The following is a 19,839-nucleotide window of genomic DNA, read 5'->3' as shown; positions in this document are numbered from 1 at the left end:
GAGGATCTCAGGTTCCAGGCCAGCCTCGGCAACTTAGCGGGTATAAAGCCGAGTACTGCGATGACAGGCATGTGCCACCACGCCCAGCTCCAAACGTCCGTCAAACCTCGTCCTCCCTCTATCCTGCCCTGTTCAGGCCTTCATTCTTCTCACCTAACTCTGGACAAAGTAATCTTTTTTTGGGGGGGGGCACTGGGCTTTGAACCTAGGAGCATTCTACCTCTGACTTACACCTCCACCTGGTTATTTCTATCTTGAAACAGAGTCTCACTAGGTTGAGAATCTCACTACTTGCTGAGGCTGTCCTCGAACCTGTGATCCTCCTGTCTCAGACTCCCCAGTACTGGGATTACAATCATGCAGCATTAGGCCTGGCCAAAGTAGTGTTTCTTAACCACAAATGTGATTCCTTAACTCCCTTATTAAACCTCCTCAGATCAAGCTGGGCGTGGTGGCACATGCTTATAATCCCAGTACTTGGGAGGCGAGACAGGAGAATCCCGTTTGTGGCCAGCCTCAGTTACTTTAGGCCCTCTGCAACTTAGTAAGACCCTGTTTCAAAAATAAAAAATAAAAATCAAGCTAGGGGGCTGGGCATGGTGGCACACGTTTATAATCCCAACATTTGGGAGGCTGAGACAGGAAGATCATGTTTCGTGGACAGCCCTTAGGCCCTTTACAACTCAGTGAGAACCTACTTCCAAATAAAGAAAAAAAAAAAATAGGGATAAGGGTGTAGCTCGAAGGTAAAATACCCTGGGTTCCATTCCCAGGGCTAGAAAGAAAGAAAAGAAAGAAGAAAGAATGAATGAATGAATCAGGCTGGGTGTTGCTCAGAGGTAGAATGCCCTTGGGTTCAATCCCCAGCACGACAAAAAAAGATAAAAAAATAAAAAATAAAATTTCTATCTGGGCATGGTGGCATACACTTGTAATCCCAGGACTTGGGAGGCTGAGACAGGAGGATTACATGTTCAAAGCCAGCCTCAGCTACTTAGTGAGGCCCTCTGCAACTTAGTGAGACCCTGCACCAAAATAAAGAATAAAAAATAGGGCCACAGGCTGGGCATGGTGGCACACGCTTGTAATCCCAGCATTTGAGAGGCTAAGACTAGAGGATCGTGGTTTGCGGACAGCCTCAGCTACTTAGCGAGGCCCTTCGCAATTCAGTTAAACCCTGTTTCAAAAATAAAAAGACCCTGGTTCCATCCCCAGTACCGCAAAAAAAAAAAAAAAAAAAAAAAAAGGACTGCAGGCATAGCTCAGAGGTTGCATGCCTGCATGCCTCTGGGTTCAATCCCCAGTATCGTAATAATAATAATAATAATAATAATAATAATAATAGCAGCAACAACAAAATTTGTTTCAAAATAAAGAATAAAAAAATAGGGCAGGGGGTGTAGCTCAGAAGTCAAATGCCCCTGGGTTCTACCCTCAGACACACACACACACACACACACACACACACACACACACACACACAAATGTGCCTCGAAGGTCACTGTCAGAGAGTGAAAAGATAATACACAGAAGGGAAGAAAATATTTACAAATCCTGTCTCTAGTGAGAAAGGGATTAGTAGCCAGAATACATAAAGAATTCGTAGAATTCGACAATAAGACAAGCAAAATGACTTCACAATGGGCAAAGGATTTAAGTTGATATTGCTCCAAAGGAGATAAGAACAAATCAAACCACAAGGAACACTGCTTCACATCCGCTGGCTGGCTAAAGCAAGAAAAGGTAACAGCAAGTGCACTGAGCAAGTGCAGAGAGCAGAAGCCCTGCACGGCTGGCGGGGATGTAAGCGGTGTGTCACTTTGAAAAGCACTTTGGCAGGTCCTCAAAAAGCTATATATATTGCCGGGCGTGGTGGCGCACACTTGTAATCCCCGCGCTTGGGAGGTGGAGACAGGAGGATCGCGCAGGTTCGAAGCCAGCCATGCTGGCGTAAGAGGTCCTGTTTCAAAAATATAAAAAAATAGGTCTGGGAGTGTAGCCCGGAGTTAGAAGGGCTTCCAGGAACCCCAGTACCACAATAAATAAATAAATAAATAAATAAATAAATAAATAAATAAATAAATAAATAAATGGCTGGGGGTGTAGCCCGGAAGTAGAATGCCCCTGGGTTCACTCCCCAAAATAACACACACACACACACACACACACACACACACACACGTACATACATACCAATACATGCTACCATAGGGATAACCTTCAAAGAAGCACACTAAGTGTCAATGGCCCAACACCAAGGCCATGTGGCGTATGATTCCATGAAGAGGCAAATCCACAGTCACAAAGTAGATTAGTGGTTGCCTGGGGCTGGGAGGGGGGAGGTCATGGGAGGGCTATAGTAATAAGTTGTACAAGGTTTCTTTATGGGGCAATAAAAATTATCTAAAACTGATTGTGGTGATGGCGGCACAAAGCATGAGAACACAGTAGTACTACTGACGTGTACATTTTCTGAATTACACCTCAACAGAGCTGTTATTCCTAAAAGTCCTTCCAAGACTCCCACTGTCCTGAGGGTGGAATTCTACCTGAATGGCTGGTGTTCCTCCTGTCCCCTTTCAGGGATCACCTGCATACTCCAGCGGCAACAAACATGTGTCCCTTTCTCAAGGGCCTGGCTTTCTGGCCTCAGGACTTGATGTTCTCTTTCCCGGCTGTTCCTATAGTCCTTACCCCTCCACCTGGCTAACCAATCCTTACTCTCCAGTACTCAGGCTAGAAATCAAGCAAAACCACATTTCTTGACAATCAGGTTTTCACTGTAAATGTCTCCACTATAATTTTTGGGGGGAGGGATGATGGAGATTGAACCTAGGGGCATTCTACCTCTGAGCTACACCCCCAGCCTGATTTTTTAGTATTTATTTATTTATTTATTTGTTGGTACTAGGGATGGAATCCAGAGGCTTTTCCACCTCCAGGCTATACTCCCAGACCTATTTTTATACTTTATTTGGAAACAGGGTCTCACTAAGTTGCCGAGAGCCTCACTAAGTAGCTGAAGGCTGGCTTTGAACCTGTGTGACCCTCCTGTCTCAGCTTCCCAAGGGCAGCAATTACGAGCGTGTGCCACCATGCCCGACTATTCTTTATTTTGAAATAGGGTCTCATTAAGTTGCAGAGGACCTTGCTAAGTAGCTGAAGCTGGCCTCGAACCCTGATCCTCCTGTGTCAGCCTCCCGAGCACTGGGATTACGAGCGTGCGCCACCATGCCCGGCTCCACTGTATTATAATTGAGTAAAATCCTTCTAGTTCATGAGGCTTTGCTGTCTTTGAACCACAGGGTGCTGCCTCAAGGCCTCAGTGTATTGGAGTCTTTAGGTCTACTCTGAATATTTTCCTACCTCTTCTTTGCTTTCGGGTCATCAGAAAGTAGTATAAATCAGAGATTAAGGAGAAGCATAATAAAAGTCTGATTCAGCTTTGAATCCTGGCTTTGTCAATTAGTTAATTAGGCTAATAATTATTCTCTGCCTCAGCTGGGCAAAGTGAGGTAGATAATAATTAATAATGATGATATCTACAGTGGAAGATGATGATGATAATTATTTTTGTGGTACTGGGGATTGAGCCCAGGGCCTCATGCATACTGGGCATGCGTTCTACCACAACCCGAGCTCCCAGCGTACAGTTATGCTGCTCACATGATGTGAAGGCCCTAGGGGTGCCTACCATGAAGAAAGTATTAAAATATTAGCTGTTCTTAATAAAATATGATAACTTTTTTGCGGTACTGGGGATGAAACCAGGAATATTCTATCTCTGAGCCATACCCCAAGCCCTATTATTTTTATTCTTTATTTGGAAACAGGGTCTTACTGAGTTGCAGAGGGCCTCACTAAGTAGCTGAGGCTGGCTGTGAACTGCGATCCTCTGGTCTCCGGCTCCTGAATGCTGGGATCGCAAGCGTGCACCACCACACTTGGCTACTTTTTTCCCCCTCATAGCAGAAGTGTAAATAAACTAGCTTATCTTCCTCTCCCTTGGCAGAACAGCACTCCAAAAGCAAAAACAAACCCAAAACAAACAAAATTCAGACTTAGGCAAATGAGAATATGCCGTATGGATGTCTATCATACCACATAGTCTTATTCATATCTTTTTACAGCAGGGCCAAACACGAAGCAGAAGGCACTTCACAGTGGCCAGACTAGAGGCCAAAACCCAGAATGCCCCTGGGATCCATTCCCAGTACCACAGAAAGAAAGAAAGAAAGAAAGAAAGAAAGAAAGAAAGAAAGAAAGAAAGAAAGAAAGAAAGAGAGAGAGAGAGAGAGAGAGAGAGAGAAAGAAAGAAAGAAAGAAAGAAAGAAAGAAAGAGAGAGAGAGGCTGATGGGAAATCCAAAGATCTAGGATAAAAAGCCGGGCGTGGTGGTGCACGCTTGTAATCCCCGCGCTTGGGAGGCTGAGACGGGAGGATCGCATGGGTTCGAAGCCAGCCTCAGCTACTTAGTGAGGCTTTCAGCAACTTAGTGAGACCCTGTTTCCAAATAAAATATATATATTTTTAAAAAGGGTCTGGGAGTATAGCCCGGAGGTAGAAAGCCTCTGGGTTCCACCCCAAGTACCACCAAAAAAATAAAAAGATCTAGGATAAAAATCTGATTTCCAGCCAGGCATGGTGGTGCATGCTTGTAATCCCCGCGCTTGGGAGGCTGAGACAGGAGGATTGCACGGGTTCGAAGCCAGCCTCAGCTGGGTTAAGAGACCCTGTTTCCAATTAAATTTAAAACAGGTCTGGGAATGTAGCCCGGAGGTAGAAGGCCCCTGGGTTCCATCCCCAATACCACCCAAATATATATATATATATCTGACTTCCACCTTTGGGAACTGTCAGCAATCTGCATAAGCAGGGGCGTGCCTGGGAGAGAGATACAGGGGCAACTCCAGGGCTCACAGGCGAGTCCCAGGGTCACATTCAGGATGAAGAATGGTGATGCTCAGGCCTCCCCTTAATAAGGGTATTAACAAGTATAAGGAGAAAAATAAGTCCATCACGCGCAGGATGCAGGCAAGGAAATTCATTAAAGGGGAAGCTGATGTCGACTACAGAGAGAAGCAGCCCCCTCGAGTGGAACCATGTGTAAGTGCAGGGGCAGAGCCACAAATACTACTTGTACTAGGTGGTGGTAGTAGTATAAGTACTACTAGCTCTCATCTCCCTGACAAGACAAGACCACCCTTCTTCAAAACATCCAACCATCTCCAAAGTTCAACTTCTAATCCTTTTATGCTGAGTTTTTTTTTTGGGGGGGGCGGATTACAAGCATGCGCCACCACGCCCGGCTACGCTGAGTTTTAAAACAGAGACCTACTGAGGGGAGCTGGTATACATGCCTACACGTGATATTCACGATTCACATAATAAGGGATGTACTCGCCGGGCGTGGTGGCGCACGCTTGTAATTCCCACGCTTGGGAGGCAGAGACAGGAGGATCACGCAGGTTCGAAGCCAGCCGCGCGCGCTGGCTTAGGAGACCCTGTTTCCAAACAAAAATGTAAAAGTAGGTCTGGGAGTGTAGCCCGAAGGTGGAAGGGCTTCCAGGAACCCCAGTACCACCAAAAATAAAAAAATTAAAAAAAAATAAAAAAAAAAAATAAGAGATGCACTCTGGCTGTGACTGAATCTCCGGAACTCTGGGTTCCTCGTATACCGCCAAGGAGGCGGGGTTCTGTGCCAAATTTCCCTGCAGGCATCTCCCCCTGCTGCCACCCCACGAACCTCCTGCAGTCTTGCATGGGAAAGCTGGAGAGCAGGCCCTGTTTGCACACGTTCCGGATGTGCCCTGCTCCGAGGACTCTGATTCACGGCAGAGTTGATGTTTTATAGTCAGAGAATGGGGGAAAAGACATCTGAGTTGAAGAGGACTGAAATTCCCGCATCTTCGGCTAAGTGATCCTAACTAACTCTCACAGCACCAGTCCATGCCAGGCAGGAGGAACGGATGCTCCTGAAGGTGTCCCTCGACTCCACCCAACACTTGTGAGCACATAACGAGGTGCCGGGGAGGGCACAGCATTCACACAGAGATCCTGGTTGATCCAGAACAACATGATAGGATACCCCGAGAGTCTGTGAGGCAGTGGCCCACCAAAACCCAGGCTGAAATTTGGTTCTCAGTGTACAGGAATCGGGAGGTGGGGCCTTTGATGGGTGATTAGGTGTGGGGGCTCCACCTCAAGAAGGCATGAATGGGGTCTCCTGGGCAGGAACTCTTACCCTCCTGGGACTGGGCCAGAGCTATAATGAAGGGGGCCCAACTTCTCCTCTCACGTTCACACATGGCAGCTTTTCCACCACTAAGTGAAGCAGCACATGGCCCACAACAGATGTAGCCACCTGGTTAGACTTAACAGCCTCTAGAACTGAGGGCCAAAATAAACCTTTCTCCTTTATAAATTACTCAATCTCAGGTGTTCATTTATTTATTTATTTTTCCTGCGGATCTGGGGATGGAACCCAGGGGCATTTGACCTCCGAGCTACATCCCCAGCCCTATTTTTTATTCTTTATTTTGAAACCGGGTCTCACTGAGTTGCAGAGGGCCTCACTAAGTAGCTGAGGCTGTCCGTGAACCGTGATCCTCCAGTCTCAGCCTCCGGAATGCTGGGATGACAAGCGTGCGCCACCACGCCCGGCTCTCAGGTGTTCTTTTAAAGCAACAGAAAACAGACTGTCTGTTCAGGTCTGGGTTTTACTTTTTCTGTGTTATATAAAAGGTGCAGGAAGATCAGTCCAAGGTACAACATCACTGCAGTTACAGAGCAATGCCTCTGTGTACAGGGCAATGCAGAATCACAGACCTGGGGTCTTGATGTGTATGAAAGAAACGCCACCAGGCATGATGACTCACAGCTTGGACCCCAGACTCTCACCTACACTCGAGCTAGAATCTTTTCCATTCTACTGTTAGTATTTGGTAATTCACTGTCAATATTTTGGTAATTGGCAGGGAAAAATACAGAATATTTGAATAACAGCCTGGTTTTATAACATTTATGACAGCCTGATTATACATGTGTGTATGCATGTATGTGTCTCTATGTGTGTATATATTTATATATATAGAGAGAATGCAAATAGCTACTTTTTCCTCCAAATCAGATTAAGTTCATACCAGAAAACTCTAGATTTTATTGTCTTTACTTAGCCAAAGCTACAAGAAAAGGCAAATTCATATCTTTATTTTTATTTATTTAATGTGTGTGTGTTCCTGGGGATTGAACCTGAGGGCAAATTCTACCTCTGAGTGAAACAAACCCCCAGCCTTTTCTATTTTTTAGTTTGAAACAGCTTCTCACTAAGTTGCTGAGGCTGGCCTTGAACCTGTGATCTTCCTGTCTCAGTGTCCCAAGGGATGCACCACCATGCCCAGCTGGTACTGGGGATTGAACCCGAGGCATTTTACCTCTGAGCTCCATCCCCAGCCCTTTTTAAAGTTTTGTTCTGAAACAGGGTCTTGCTAGGTTACTGAGAGTCTCAATAAGTTTCTGAGGCTGGCCTCAACTTGTCATCCTCCTATCTGGGCCTCTCATGTACTGGGATTACAGGCGTGTGCCACCATGCCCGGCCCAAATTCATACCTTTAAATGCTTTAATCATCAACAGAAAAAGGAAAAAGTTAAGAAATTTTACTAAATAAGCTAGGAAGAAAACGAAGTACAAAAAGCAGAATGAAAGAATAAAAAGTAGAAATAAATCTCAAATAAATTAACAGAATTTATCAACTAGTATAACTGGCTCCCTATATTCATGTAATGTGGACAGACACGTACAGCAAAAATGTTGGCAGTTTTTCTTCCAAGTCATGAGATTTAATATTATTTATTTATTTATTTACTTATTTATTTATTTATTTTGCAGTACTGGGATTGAATCCAGGGGCATTCTACCTCTGAATTACATGCCCAGCCCTATTTTTTATTCTTTTTTTTTCCTCTTAGTACTGAGGATGAACTCAGGGGCATTCTACTTTCAAGTTATATCCCCAGCTCCATTTTTTTATTCTGTTTATTTATTTATTTATTTATTTATTTAGTGGGTCTGGGGATGAAACACAGGGACATTTGACCTCCGAGCTACACCCCTTGCCCTATTTTTTTTTTAATTCTTTATTTTGAAACCGGGTCTCACAGAGTTGCAGAGGGCCTCACTAAGTAGCTGAGGCTGTCCGCGAACCGCAATCCTCCAGTCTCAGCCTCCCGAATGCAGGGATTACAAGGGTGCGCCACCACACCCGGCTTATTCTTTTTATTTTGAAACAGGGTCTCACTGAGTTCCAAAGGGCCTCACCAAGTAGCTGAGGCTGTCCACAAACCGCAGTCCTTCTGTCTCAGCCTCAGCCAAATGCTGGGATTACAAGTATGCACCACCATGCCCAGCTTAATTAAGATATTTTATACTTTTCTGCATTTTCTTTTTGTGTGTGGTACTGGGACTGGAACCCAGGGGCTTTTCTACCTCTGGGGTACACTCCCAGACCTATTTTTATATTTTATTTGGAAACGGGGTCTCTACTAAGTTGCTGAGAGCCTCACTAAATAGCTGAGGCTGCCTTTGGAACTACGTGATCCTCCTGTCTCAGCCTCCCAAGTGCTGGGATTACAAGTGTGCGCCCCCACGCCCGGCATTTTCTGTATTTTCTAAATCTTCGGTAATGAATATATAATTCTGTAATCAGAAAAATAAGCTATTTTTAAGATGCCAAATTATTTCTCACTAATACATATATTTAATGTAATGCCATTCAAAATACCAAAGAGAACAAGGAGGGACTGAGGGAACACTTCGAGTGATTCTCTACGCAAAATAAAGGAATCTTATCCTATTGGGTGATACAAAGCTTCATTAATCACTCTGTAATTCAAATGATTATCTAATAACCTCAAATAAAATTGCTTCCAAACTTTCAATAAAATACCTGTGAATTTAGAACATAGATAATGATTCAAAAAAACAAAACAAGGCTGAGACAGGAGGATCGCAGTTCATGGCCAGCCTCAGCTACTTAGTGAGGCCCTATGCAACTCAGTGAGACCCTATTTTAAAATAAAAAATAAAAAGTAGGGCTAGGGGTGTAAATAGGAGGTATAATGTCCCTGGATTCCATCCCTAGTACTGCAAAAACAAACAAACAAACAAACAAACTCAACCTACCACTAGGACCATGAAACAGCCAAACATAGAATTAGGACGCAATTGCCTTAAGGCAAATGAAGCAATATAGAAAAGTCTTCCTAGAGCCGGGCATGGCGGCGCATGCTTGTAATCTCAGTATTTGTGAAGCTGAAACAGGAGGATCACAGGTTCATGGCCAGCCCTCCACAACTTAGTGAGATTCTGTTTCAAATATTGAAGAATAAAATAGGGCCGGAGGGTAGCTCAGATGCTTTTCTATTTATTAAAAAATAAAAATACAGCTCTATTTTATTTTTCATTTTGAAACAGGGTCTTACTAAGTTGCTGAGGGCCTAAGTTGCTGAGGCTAGCCTTGAACCTACAATCCTTCTGTCTCAGCTTCCGCAGTCTGGGATTACAGGCATGCACCACCACACCTGGCTGTGAAGATGTTCTTAACCTTTTTTCCTAGCAAACTGCTAACTCACAAACCCAGAGTTTGGAGAAGACAGGAACAGGATGCTATCTCTCAGTGCTTTCCCAGCACCTCTGTGAAGTGGGCAGAGTATCAAACAATCACTATCATTCTTATAATACCTAACAAAATTCCAAACCAGCTAAGAGATTATTTAAAATATGAAAGAAGCGATAATGTATTTGATATAGGGGCTTGTTTGTTTCCAACCAAAAAAGATTAAAGAAAAAAAAAAAAAGCTGGACCTGGTGGTACACGCTTGTGATCCCAGCATTTGCGAGGCTGAGACAGGAGGATCGTGTTTCGTAGCCAGCCTCAGCTACTTAGTGAGGTCCTTTGCAACTCACCCTGTTTCAAAATAAAGAATAAGAAATAGGGCTGGGGATGTAGCTCGGAAATAGAAGGCCCTTGGATTCTATCCCCAATACTGCAAAAAAAAAAAAAAAAAAAAAAGGTAAAAAGAAAAATTTAAAGGAAATGATTAACAGATTCAAATGACATAATTTAATTCCAAGTGTTGGCAAGGGCTCAGGGAAACAAGCGCTCTCATGTCTGTTGGTGGGAACAAACTGGCATAATATTTCTGGAGGGCAATCTGGCCGAATGTGTTGAAAGTCTTTAAAATGTTTATACTCTTTGACTGGCTAAGTCAACGTCTAGGAATTTTTCCTGAAGAAATAATCAGAGATATAAAATAAAATGTATTTACAGTATTGAAAGACCGGAAAGAACATAAAAGTGAGACGATACACATATTTTGACAACAGGAGACTAGTTAATATAAAACAGTTATATAATAAAATACTATCTGGCCTTTAAAATAATGTTTAAAAATTCTGTGATGATGAGGATATGCTCAGAAAATATTAAATGCCCCAGGAAAAGTTAATAGCCACAGGATGGTTCCAAATTTTATTGTATTTTTGCATGCTAGGGATGGAACCCCAGGGCCTTTGTGCATGCTAGACAAACATTCTGCCACGGACCTATACCTCCAGCCCCTAATTTTTTTTAACTCATGAGACAGACACACACACACACACACACACACACACACACACACACTTGAAAGAAAACACCAAACTAGTGGTTGTGTTCCTTCTTGTTGAGAAAACGGGATGATTTTAGCTATGTGTTACCAGCAGCTAAAAGCACACTACCTAATAGAGCTGACCAACTCTCACTCAGCCTTTGAAACCCAATTTAATTGCCACCTCCCAACCCCAACCCCACCCCTGCTATGGTTAGAGAATGTCCCTGCAGAGCTCATGTATTCATGTTCACAGTTGAAATAATTAAGTCATAGGGTCATAATCTCATCAGTAGATGAATCCACTGAGATGGATTACTGGGTGGTAACCCAGGCAGGTGGGGTGTGGCTGGAGAGGGTGGGTCCCAGGGGGTGTGTCCCTCAGGACTATGCTATTGGCTTGGAATCTCTGCTTGCTCTCTCGTGCTTCTGGCCTCCATGATGTGAGAGCAGAGCCCCTGCTCCCTCTCTCTGCTTCTCATTTCCATGTCCTGAGCTCCAGACCTGCTCACATGGACTGAACCTGAAATCCTGAAATCTAAAAAAAAAACCTGTGAACAAATAAATCTTCCTTCCTGTAAGTAAGTCAGTTGTGTGGTCAGTTGTTTTGGATTTCATCAGTAAGAATGTTGACCCAGAGAGTCCCGTTCCCATATTATACCAAGTAGCCCTCTGTATTGGAGCCTGGGCAGAAACTCTATAACTCTAGTTCTATCCTCCTTTCCTTCTCTCTTTCTTCCTTTCTTTCTGTCCTCCCTTCTTTCATTTATTTATTTATTTATTTATTTATTTATTTATTTATTTATTTAGAATACTGGGGATGGAACCCAGGGGCTACACCCCAGCCCTATTTTTAATTCTTTTTTTTTTTCTCCCCCAGATCTGGGAATGGAACCCAGAGGCATTCTACCTTTGAGCTATACCCCCTGCCCTATTTTTATTTTTATTTATTTATTTATTTTTGCGGGTCTGGGGATGGAACCCAGAGGCATTAGACCTCCGAGCTACACTCCCACCCCTATTTTTTATTCTTTATTTAGTAGCTGAGGCTGTCTGCGAACTGCGATCCTCCTGTCTCAGCCTCCCGAATGCTAGGATTACAACCTGGCTCCTGCCCTATTTTTAATTCTTTATTTTGAAACAGGGTCTCACTAAGTTGCAGAGGGCCTAAGTAGCTGAAGCTGTCCATGAACCATGATCCTTCCGTCGCAGCCTCCCCAATACTGGGATTACAAGTGTGCACCACCACACCCAGCTCCTATTTTTTTAATTCTTTATCTTGAAACAGGGTTTCACTAAGTCGCAGACAACCTGACTAAGTAGTTAAGGCTGTCTGCAAACAGATCCTCCTGTCTTGGCCTTCCAAGTACTGGGATTACAAATATGCACCACCATACCCAGCTTTCCTTTCCTTCTTAAAAAAAAAAAAAATGTTGTTTTTTTATGTTTTGTTTTTTGTTCTTGCGGGTCTGGGGATAGGATCCAGGGGCATTCAACCTCCGAGCTACACCCCTGCCCTATTTTTTATTCTTTGTTTTGAAACTGGGTCTCACTGATTTGCAGAGGGCTTCACTAAGTAGCTGAGGGTGTCCGCAAACCGCGATCCTCCCGTCTCAGCCTCCCGAATGCTGGGATTACAAGTGTGCGCTACCATGCCCGGCTAAAAAAAATGTTTTCAAGCCAGGCGTGGTGGCGCATGTTTGTAATCCCAGCATTTGGAAAGCTGAGACGGGAGAATTGCAATTCGCGGACAGTCTCAGCTACTACTTAGTGAGGCCCTTTGCAACTCAGTGAGACCCTGTTTCAAAATAAAGAATAAAAAATTGTGCTGGGGGTGTAGCTCAAAGGTAGAATGCCCCTGGGTTCCATCCCCAGTACCGAAAAAAAAAAATGTTTATTTTATTTTTTTGTTGTGCTAGAGATCAAACCCAGGACCTTACGCATGCTAAGTGAATAATACTCTACCACTGAGCTCCACCTCCAGCCCTGTGATATCTTTACCATTGCACCCTAACATCTGATGTGATATTCTATATCCCCACTCTATTCTGAAGTACTTGTGATAAGAAATTGGGTGTTTCGCTTTTGAATCCCCAACGGCAAAGTGTCTGGAATCAAATGGGTCTTCTAGTTAGAATGCTGGATTCATGGATAAAATCAGCTGATGGACTGATTCTCTTTTCACCACAAATCTACAGGTCAAGGAAGGAACTGTTAATAAGGATGAGAAGATACTAGTTAAAAAAAAATGTGCCTTCTTACCTTGGCCAGCATGCTGGAAACATGTTTAATTTCACCGTTTGCCTTGAGCAGTTCCTGTCTGAGCTCGGTGCAAGACAGCTCCAGCTGGTGTTTGTCAGCTCGCGCGATGTCCAACATCTCCCGGACCTCGCAGTTCTCAGCGGCCTGCCCCGCGGCGCTGCTGGGCTCTGGGGCTCGTTGCTTCTCACCCTCCAAATGAGCCCTCAGGGACCCGTTCTCCATCTTCAAGCCTTCCAAGGCAACTCTGCACTCTTCCAAAGTTTTGGCCATCCCGCTACTGTTCCGCCGCTCTAGTTCTAGGAAGCCGCTCAGTTTCTCGTTCTCCTCCGTCAGGCGCTGGATTGCGTCTCGAGCCCCTTGGTTCTCCTCCTCCGCCTTCCGCAGGCTGCAGGTCAGCTGCTGCTGAATGCTGAGCAGCTTCTCCCGCTCAAAGCGGCTCTTCTCCAGGATGTCGGTGCACCTCTGCTCCAGCTCCAGGGCCTTGCCTCCCTGGGCGCCCGGCTCTTCGCCCATCGCTCGCTCTTGTAAGAGGCTCATCAGCTTCTCGTTCTCTTGGCTGAGCTGCTCTGCCCTCTCTCGATGCTGGTGAAAGGACGTCTCGAGGACGGTCTTCTCGTCCACCAGCCGCTCATTCTCGGCCGTCAGCTCCTGCACTACCTGCTGCTGGTCCGACAGCTCCTGCAGGGTGGCCTGCAGCTCCTCTGCCGTGCTGTGCTGACTCTCTTCCATCTTGTGGATCTTCTCTGTGAGGGAGGCCAGGGAAAGCTCGCTGGTGGTGTTTGGGGGACTCCCGGCGGGGGAGCACTTGGAGCTCTTGAGCGGGTTGCTAGTAGAGGACAGGGGCCGAGACGGGGCGTCCGCAGTGAGGTGCTCAAAGTCCGAGGCATCTGGTGACAAGGAGGCTTTGGTGACGTCGCTGCTTGAAGAACCCGATGTCCGCAACGCATTTCCGTGTGTGTGTGTTTTAAAGTCTTCGATGTCACTTGACAGCTCGTTTCTGATCGGGCTTCCGAAGCTTGACTCTTGAGTTAGGGATGTGGGGCAGCTGCTGTCACCAGTGTGACTCGCGATCCCGTCTGAATTCGGTGACTGCTCAAGGTAGGCCAGTTTCTCCTTCAAGGCCCGGTTTTCTTCTTCTAGGCCAGCAAGCTCTTTTTGGAAGGTTCGGTTCTTCTCCTCTAGGGCTCGTATCAGGGGTCCGGTGTCGCCCGGTGGGGCTGGCGTCCCATCTGCGCTTGGGTCTGAGGTGTCGGTCCCCTCGGTGCTCAGGGCCCTCCGCTCTTTGCATTTCTTTAGTTCACTTCGAAGCCTGTTGATTTCGCTATCTTTGGCTTTGGCTTCTGCCAGAAGTTCCCGCACCTGGGCCTCGAGCACAGCCTTCTCTCCGCCCTCGTTCTCTTGCCTGGCCTTTGAGGAAGTGGTCCTCAGGTGCTTGGTAGGGGTGGGGGTGCAGGAGGAAGTCGGACTGGACCCAGATTTCCTGGGGTTGGGAGAACCACGCGGCACGGACCTTTCCCTCGAGATGGTTGCTGAGAGCTCCCGTGGAGTTGGGATACCTGTCCGTTTGGCCGCTGGAACAGCCCCTAAAAGTAGAAAGTAGAAATAGAAGTAGAAAATGAAGAAAAGAAAAAAGAAAGCCAAGCACTTTTCTAATGAAACATGGCATAGTAGCACCTGTGCCGGTCACTCTTCACCCACACCACCCTCCTCCTCCTCCTCCTCCTCCTCTAGGTAGTCCCTCAGTTCCGACAGAGTTGCTGGACCTCCTCCCATAGTCCTGTACACTGGGGTTAGCTGATCCCCAGCCTGAGATGCTCACACTGGCCGGGAAAGACCAACATGCACGGGCTGTTAAACATCACTGGACAGCCAGACAAGGTGGCACACGCTTGTCATCCCAGTACTTGGGAGGCTGAAACAGGAGGATCACAGGTTCACAGGCAATCTCAGCTACTTAGTGAGGCCATCCGCAACTTAGTGAGACCCTGTTTCAAAATAAAGAATAAAAAACAGGGCAGGGGTGTAGCTCAGAGGCAGAATGCCTCTGGATTCAATCCCTGGTACCACACACACAAAAAAAAAGTGATGGTGGGTGTGGTGACATACACCTGTAATCCCTGCACTTGGGAGGCTAAGACAGGAGAATCTCAGGTTTCAGGGTGGTCTCAGCAAGTAATGAAACTCTCATCGATCTAGTGAGACTCTTTCAAAATAAAAAATAAAGCCGGGCGTGGTGACGCACGCTTGTAATCCCCGCGCTTGGGAGGCGGAGACAGGAAGATCACGCAGGTTCGAAGCCAGCCTCACTGGCTTAAGAGACCCTGTTTCCAAATAAATAAAAATATAAAATAGGTCTGGGAGTGTAGCCCGGAGGTAGAAGGGCTTCCAGGAACCCCAGTACCACCAAAATAAATAAATAAATAAATAAATAAATAAATAAATAAAGAGTAGGGATAGGGGTGGAATGCCCCTGGGTCCAATCCCCAGTAACACACACACACACACACACTCACACAATGATACATCAGCCAGATGTGCTGGTGCACACCTGAAATCCCAGTTCTTGGGAGGCTGAGACAGGAAGATCATGGGTTTGAAGCCAGCCTCAGTCATTCTTTAGGACCCGCAGGAACTTAGTGAGACACTGTTTCAAAATAAAATAGGGCTGAGAGTGTAGATCAGAGGTAGAACACCCCTGGGTTCAGTCTCCAGTACCATTAAAAAAAAATACAACCTTGGATCTGATGATCAGTTTCTCCTAACCCCTCTTCCCTACTTCCCTTCCTTCTCTCCTTCCTAGATTGAACCCAGGGCCCCATGAATGCTATGCAAGTGTTTCACCACTTAGTTATATCTCTGGCTCCTCTTTCTCCCTCCTTCTCTCCCTCCCTCCCCTCCTTCAGTACCGGGAATTAAACCTAAGGGGATTCTACCTTTGAGTTACACGTCCAGCCCTTTTTACTTTTTGTCTGGAAACAGGGTTTCCCTAGATTGCAACATTGCTGAGACTGTCCTCCAATCTGTGATCCTCCTGTCTCTGCCACCCAGGTCCTGGGATCACAGGTGCGCAGCACCACGACTCATTCTCTTATGCTTTCTTAGTCAAAGTTGTGCTCAGTCGAATATGTTAATAATGATGTTTTCTACGAGTTTTTATTGCTAAATGCACAATAAGCTTGTATTTTGTCAAAAGGCTATTGTTTAGTTGCCAGCACTGTCAGTTCAGATGTATTAAATTGCACGTTAGAGAAAACTGAGTCATGGTGACTTATAAGAAACATATGTATTGGCTGTGAGCGGAAGATCAACAACAGGCCAACTTCCAGGGCCGACTTGATTATGCTAAGAATTTTCTTTTCTTCTTTCCCCCTGCCCTCTGCAGTCTCACCTTCCTTCCACGAGGGCAAGGTGGCTGCCGGCCATTCCCACATTCACGTGCTTTCTCACGGAGAGCCAACTTCTTTTCTTTTTTCTCTTCTTTTCTCCTCCCTCCCTTCCTTCCTTTCTTTTGCAGTACTTGTGATTGAACCCACAAGGCATTCTATCTTCAAGCTAGATCCTCAGCCCTGTTTTTTATTCTTTATTTTGAAACAGGTTCTCACTGAGTTGCGAAGGGCCTCACTAAGTAGCTGAGACTGGCCATGAACCACGATCCTCCTGTCTCAGCCTCCCGAATGCTGGGATTATAAGCATGCGCCACCATGCTCGGCTTAGCCCTTTTTATTTTTTACTTTGAAAGAAGGTCTCACTAAGTTGCTCAGGGTCTCACTAAGTTGCTGAGGCTGGCCTCCAAGTTGCAATCCTCCTGTCTCAACCTCCAAAGTACTGGGATTACAGGCATGTACCACCATGCTTAGCTCCATAATAGATTTTTAGTACCTTTTTGTGTGTGTGTGTGTGTGTGGTACTGGGGTTCCTGGAAGCCCTTCTACCTCCAGACTATACTCCCAGACCTATTTTATACTTTTTACTTGGAAACAGGGTCTCTTAAGCCAGCGTGGCTGGCTTCGAACCTGCGCGATCCTCCTGTCTCCGCCTCCCAAGCGTGAGGATTACAAGCGTGAACCACCACCCCCAGCTGATTTTTAGTACTGTTAAACATCCAAATTTCTCACTTGCATCATACTAAATTATTCAATTAAAAATTATTTAATTATTCTTGTAAAACAAAGATTAAAACCACCAAGCAATAAAATGTCTTAGTGACGCCAGTTCTCTAGAATGAAGTCATCTGGGCAAGTCACGAAAGTTTTGCCAAAACTACGGTCCAATAGACAAACCTACCAGTCCAGGGCAGATGATCACAGCAGCATCTGCCACAACTAAAATATCACTAATTTAGGGATGTTCATTCAAATCCATCCACCCACTCCTTCCTCCTTTCTTTCCTTCATCTCTTCCTTCTTTCCACCTTCAATTATCTGTTGGTTTTAAAGATGAGGAGAAGCTGGGTATGGTGACATGTGCCTGTGATTCCAGTACTTGGGAAGCTGAGACAAGCAGATCACAGACAGGTGTGAGGACTTGGTGAGGCCTTCAGCAACCTGGTGAGAACCTGTTTCAAAAGAAAAAGGGGTGGGGTATAGCCCAGAGGTAGAACACCCCTGGGTCCAAGCCTCAGTGATAAGTAGACGATAGATAGATGGATGTATCGATAGAAAGACAGATGATAACTCAAATAGAACAGCACACCAACCCTGTTGTATTTTTAGCAAGTCTTTTTCCTTTTGCTGGAAAATCTTAGTTCTCTTTGTGTTACCTATGACTTCTAAACTACTCAGGGCCGGGCGTGGTGGCACATACTTGTAATCCCCGCATTCGGGGAGGCAGAGACAGGAGGATTAGGTTCGCAGACAGCCTCAGCTGCTTAGCAAGGCGCTTCCCAATTCAGTGAGACCCCACTTCAAAAATAAAAAGACTAAAAATAGGGCTGGGGATGTAGCTTAGAGGTACAATGCCCCTGGGTTCCATCCCCAGTACCACCACCACCACCACCACCACCACCACCACCACCACCACAACAACAACAACAACAAAACTACTCAGAATTTGCTTTCTTTTAAGACAGCAAATCAAACTTATGAAATGTATCTAGTTGTGTGTTATGAGATCTACAGTTCGGTTATATTTCTATTACATCCATTCTTTTGTCTTTGTGTGTGTGTGTGTGTGGTACTGGGGTTCCTGGAAGCCCTTCTATCGCCGGGCTACACTCCCAGACCTATTTTTACATTTTTATTTGGAAACAGGGTCTCCTAAGCCAGCGCGCGCGTCTGGCTTCGAACCTGCGCAATCCTCCTGTCTCCACCTCCCAAGCACGGGGATTACAAGCGTGCGCCACCACACCTGGCATTGAATGCATTTTCAACTCAGCATACTTCCAGCTTCAATGGGTTTATCAGGACATAGATTCATAAGTTGAGGAGAGCATCTGTACTGAGTTAAACCCACTGCTAAGAAAGGTCCTAGGCCCTGACGCTGGCCATACACCCTTAGGCAACACACCGTGGCAAAGGGACAGTAGGGTGTCCAGAGGACCCAGCCAGTGGGTCTGCACCCTGATGTCTCTTATCTTCTTCCCATTCTCCCGCTGACTCAACACATAGGCTGGCTCTCTGACTGAACCAGGTTAAAATGAAAGCAAGTTCTACTTTATAATTATGAAGATACAATAAAAGAAATACATTTAACGTTACATGGTAAGATGCCAATACAAAATTATATTTTACTTCAGTCGATCACTAGTTTGTCAAACCATCCACAGAGACAGAAACTAGAAAGAAATTCAGAACAGACTATTCAGAACAGTTGAGAAGCGGGTTGGTCTGTGAGTAATGTTCCTGTTTACTTTTTACAGTTGCACATATGTAGTAACTTTAAAAACAGGAGATGGCTCCAGGGTATATAATATACGCTAATAATCAAGGAAATGCAAATTAAAACAGTAATGAGATATGACCTACCATCTATTATAAAAACAATGAAAGATAAGCGCTGGCAAGGATGCAGAGAAAACGGAGCCCTGCACATTGCTGGTGGGGATGTAGACTATTACAGAGAACAGTATGGAAATTCCTCAGAAAATTAGCATATGACTCAGCAATCCCACTTCCAGGTATGTCTACACAAAGAATGAACCGTGAGTGTCCAAGAGATGTCTGTGCTCCCACATTCATTGCAACATCTTTTTCTTTTCTTTTCTTTTTTTTTTTTTTTTGGTGCTGGGGAGCACCAAAGATGTTCTATACCCCCATCCTTTTTGTATATGTATTTATTTATTTATTTATTTATTATTTATTTTGCGGTACAGGGGATGGAACCCAGGGGCATTCTACCTCCAAGCTACATCCCCGGCCCTATTTTTTAGTCCTTTTGTTATTTTGGAAACAGGGTCTCAGCTACTTGTGAAGGGCCTTGCTAAGTAGCTGAGACCATTCAAGAACGCGCTCCTCCGGTCTCTGTCTCCCGAATGCTGGGATTGCAAGTGTGCACCACCGCGCCCAGCTATTTTTTTTATTTCTGAAGCAGGGTCTTGCTAAGTTGCTGAAGCTAACCTTGAATCTGTGGTCCTCTTGTCTCAGCCTCCCAAATGCTGGGATTACAGGCCTGTGCCACCATGCCCAGCTGCAGCATTATTCTCAATAGCCAAGAGATGGAACCATCCCAAGTGTCCATCAATGGGCAGAGAGAGCAAATTTGGGGTCTCCATATATGGATTTACATAGTCTGTGTACATATGTATGCACACACACACACACACACACGTGCGCGCTCGCACACACACAATGGAAAGCTATTTGGTCTAAGAAAGCATGAGATCCTGTCACTTATGATGGTATGGATGAACCCGGAGAACATTAAGTAAAATAAGTCAGGCACAGAAAGACAAATATCACTTACATATGGAATCTCAAAGCATTTAACTCATAGG

The 19,839-nt window shown here is 45.3% G+C and overlaps 1 protein-coding gene across 6 annotated transcripts in view; it reads right to left on the bottom strand.

Moving 5' to 3' along the window:
- SPECC1 (sperm antigen with calponin homology and coiled-coil domains 1) overlaps positions 1 to 19,839 on the bottom strand; it is a gene marked incomplete at both ends in the record, with an annotated part of 188,287 nt that overhangs the window by 89,931 nt on the left and 78,517 nt on the right. For all 6 annotated transcript variants that reach the window (XM_080713175.1, XM_080713177.1, XM_080713178.1 and 3 more), the window contains one exon: positions 12,909 to 14,491. In XM_080713175.1, coding sequence (XP_080569301.1) covers positions 12,909 to 14,491 — 1,583 coding nt within the window. The remainder of the gene's footprint in view (positions 1 to 12,908; positions 14,492 to 19,839) is intronic.

Source organism: Muscardinus avellanarius (genome assembly GCF_963383645.1).
Source record: "Muscardinus avellanarius genome assembly, chromosome: 16".
Classification (NCBI taxonomy): domain Eukaryota; kingdom Metazoa; phylum Chordata; class Mammalia; order Rodentia; family Gliridae; genus Muscardinus; species Muscardinus avellanarius.
Note: the sequence above shows the minus strand (reverse complement) of the source record. Positions and strands in the feature narration are given on the sequence as shown.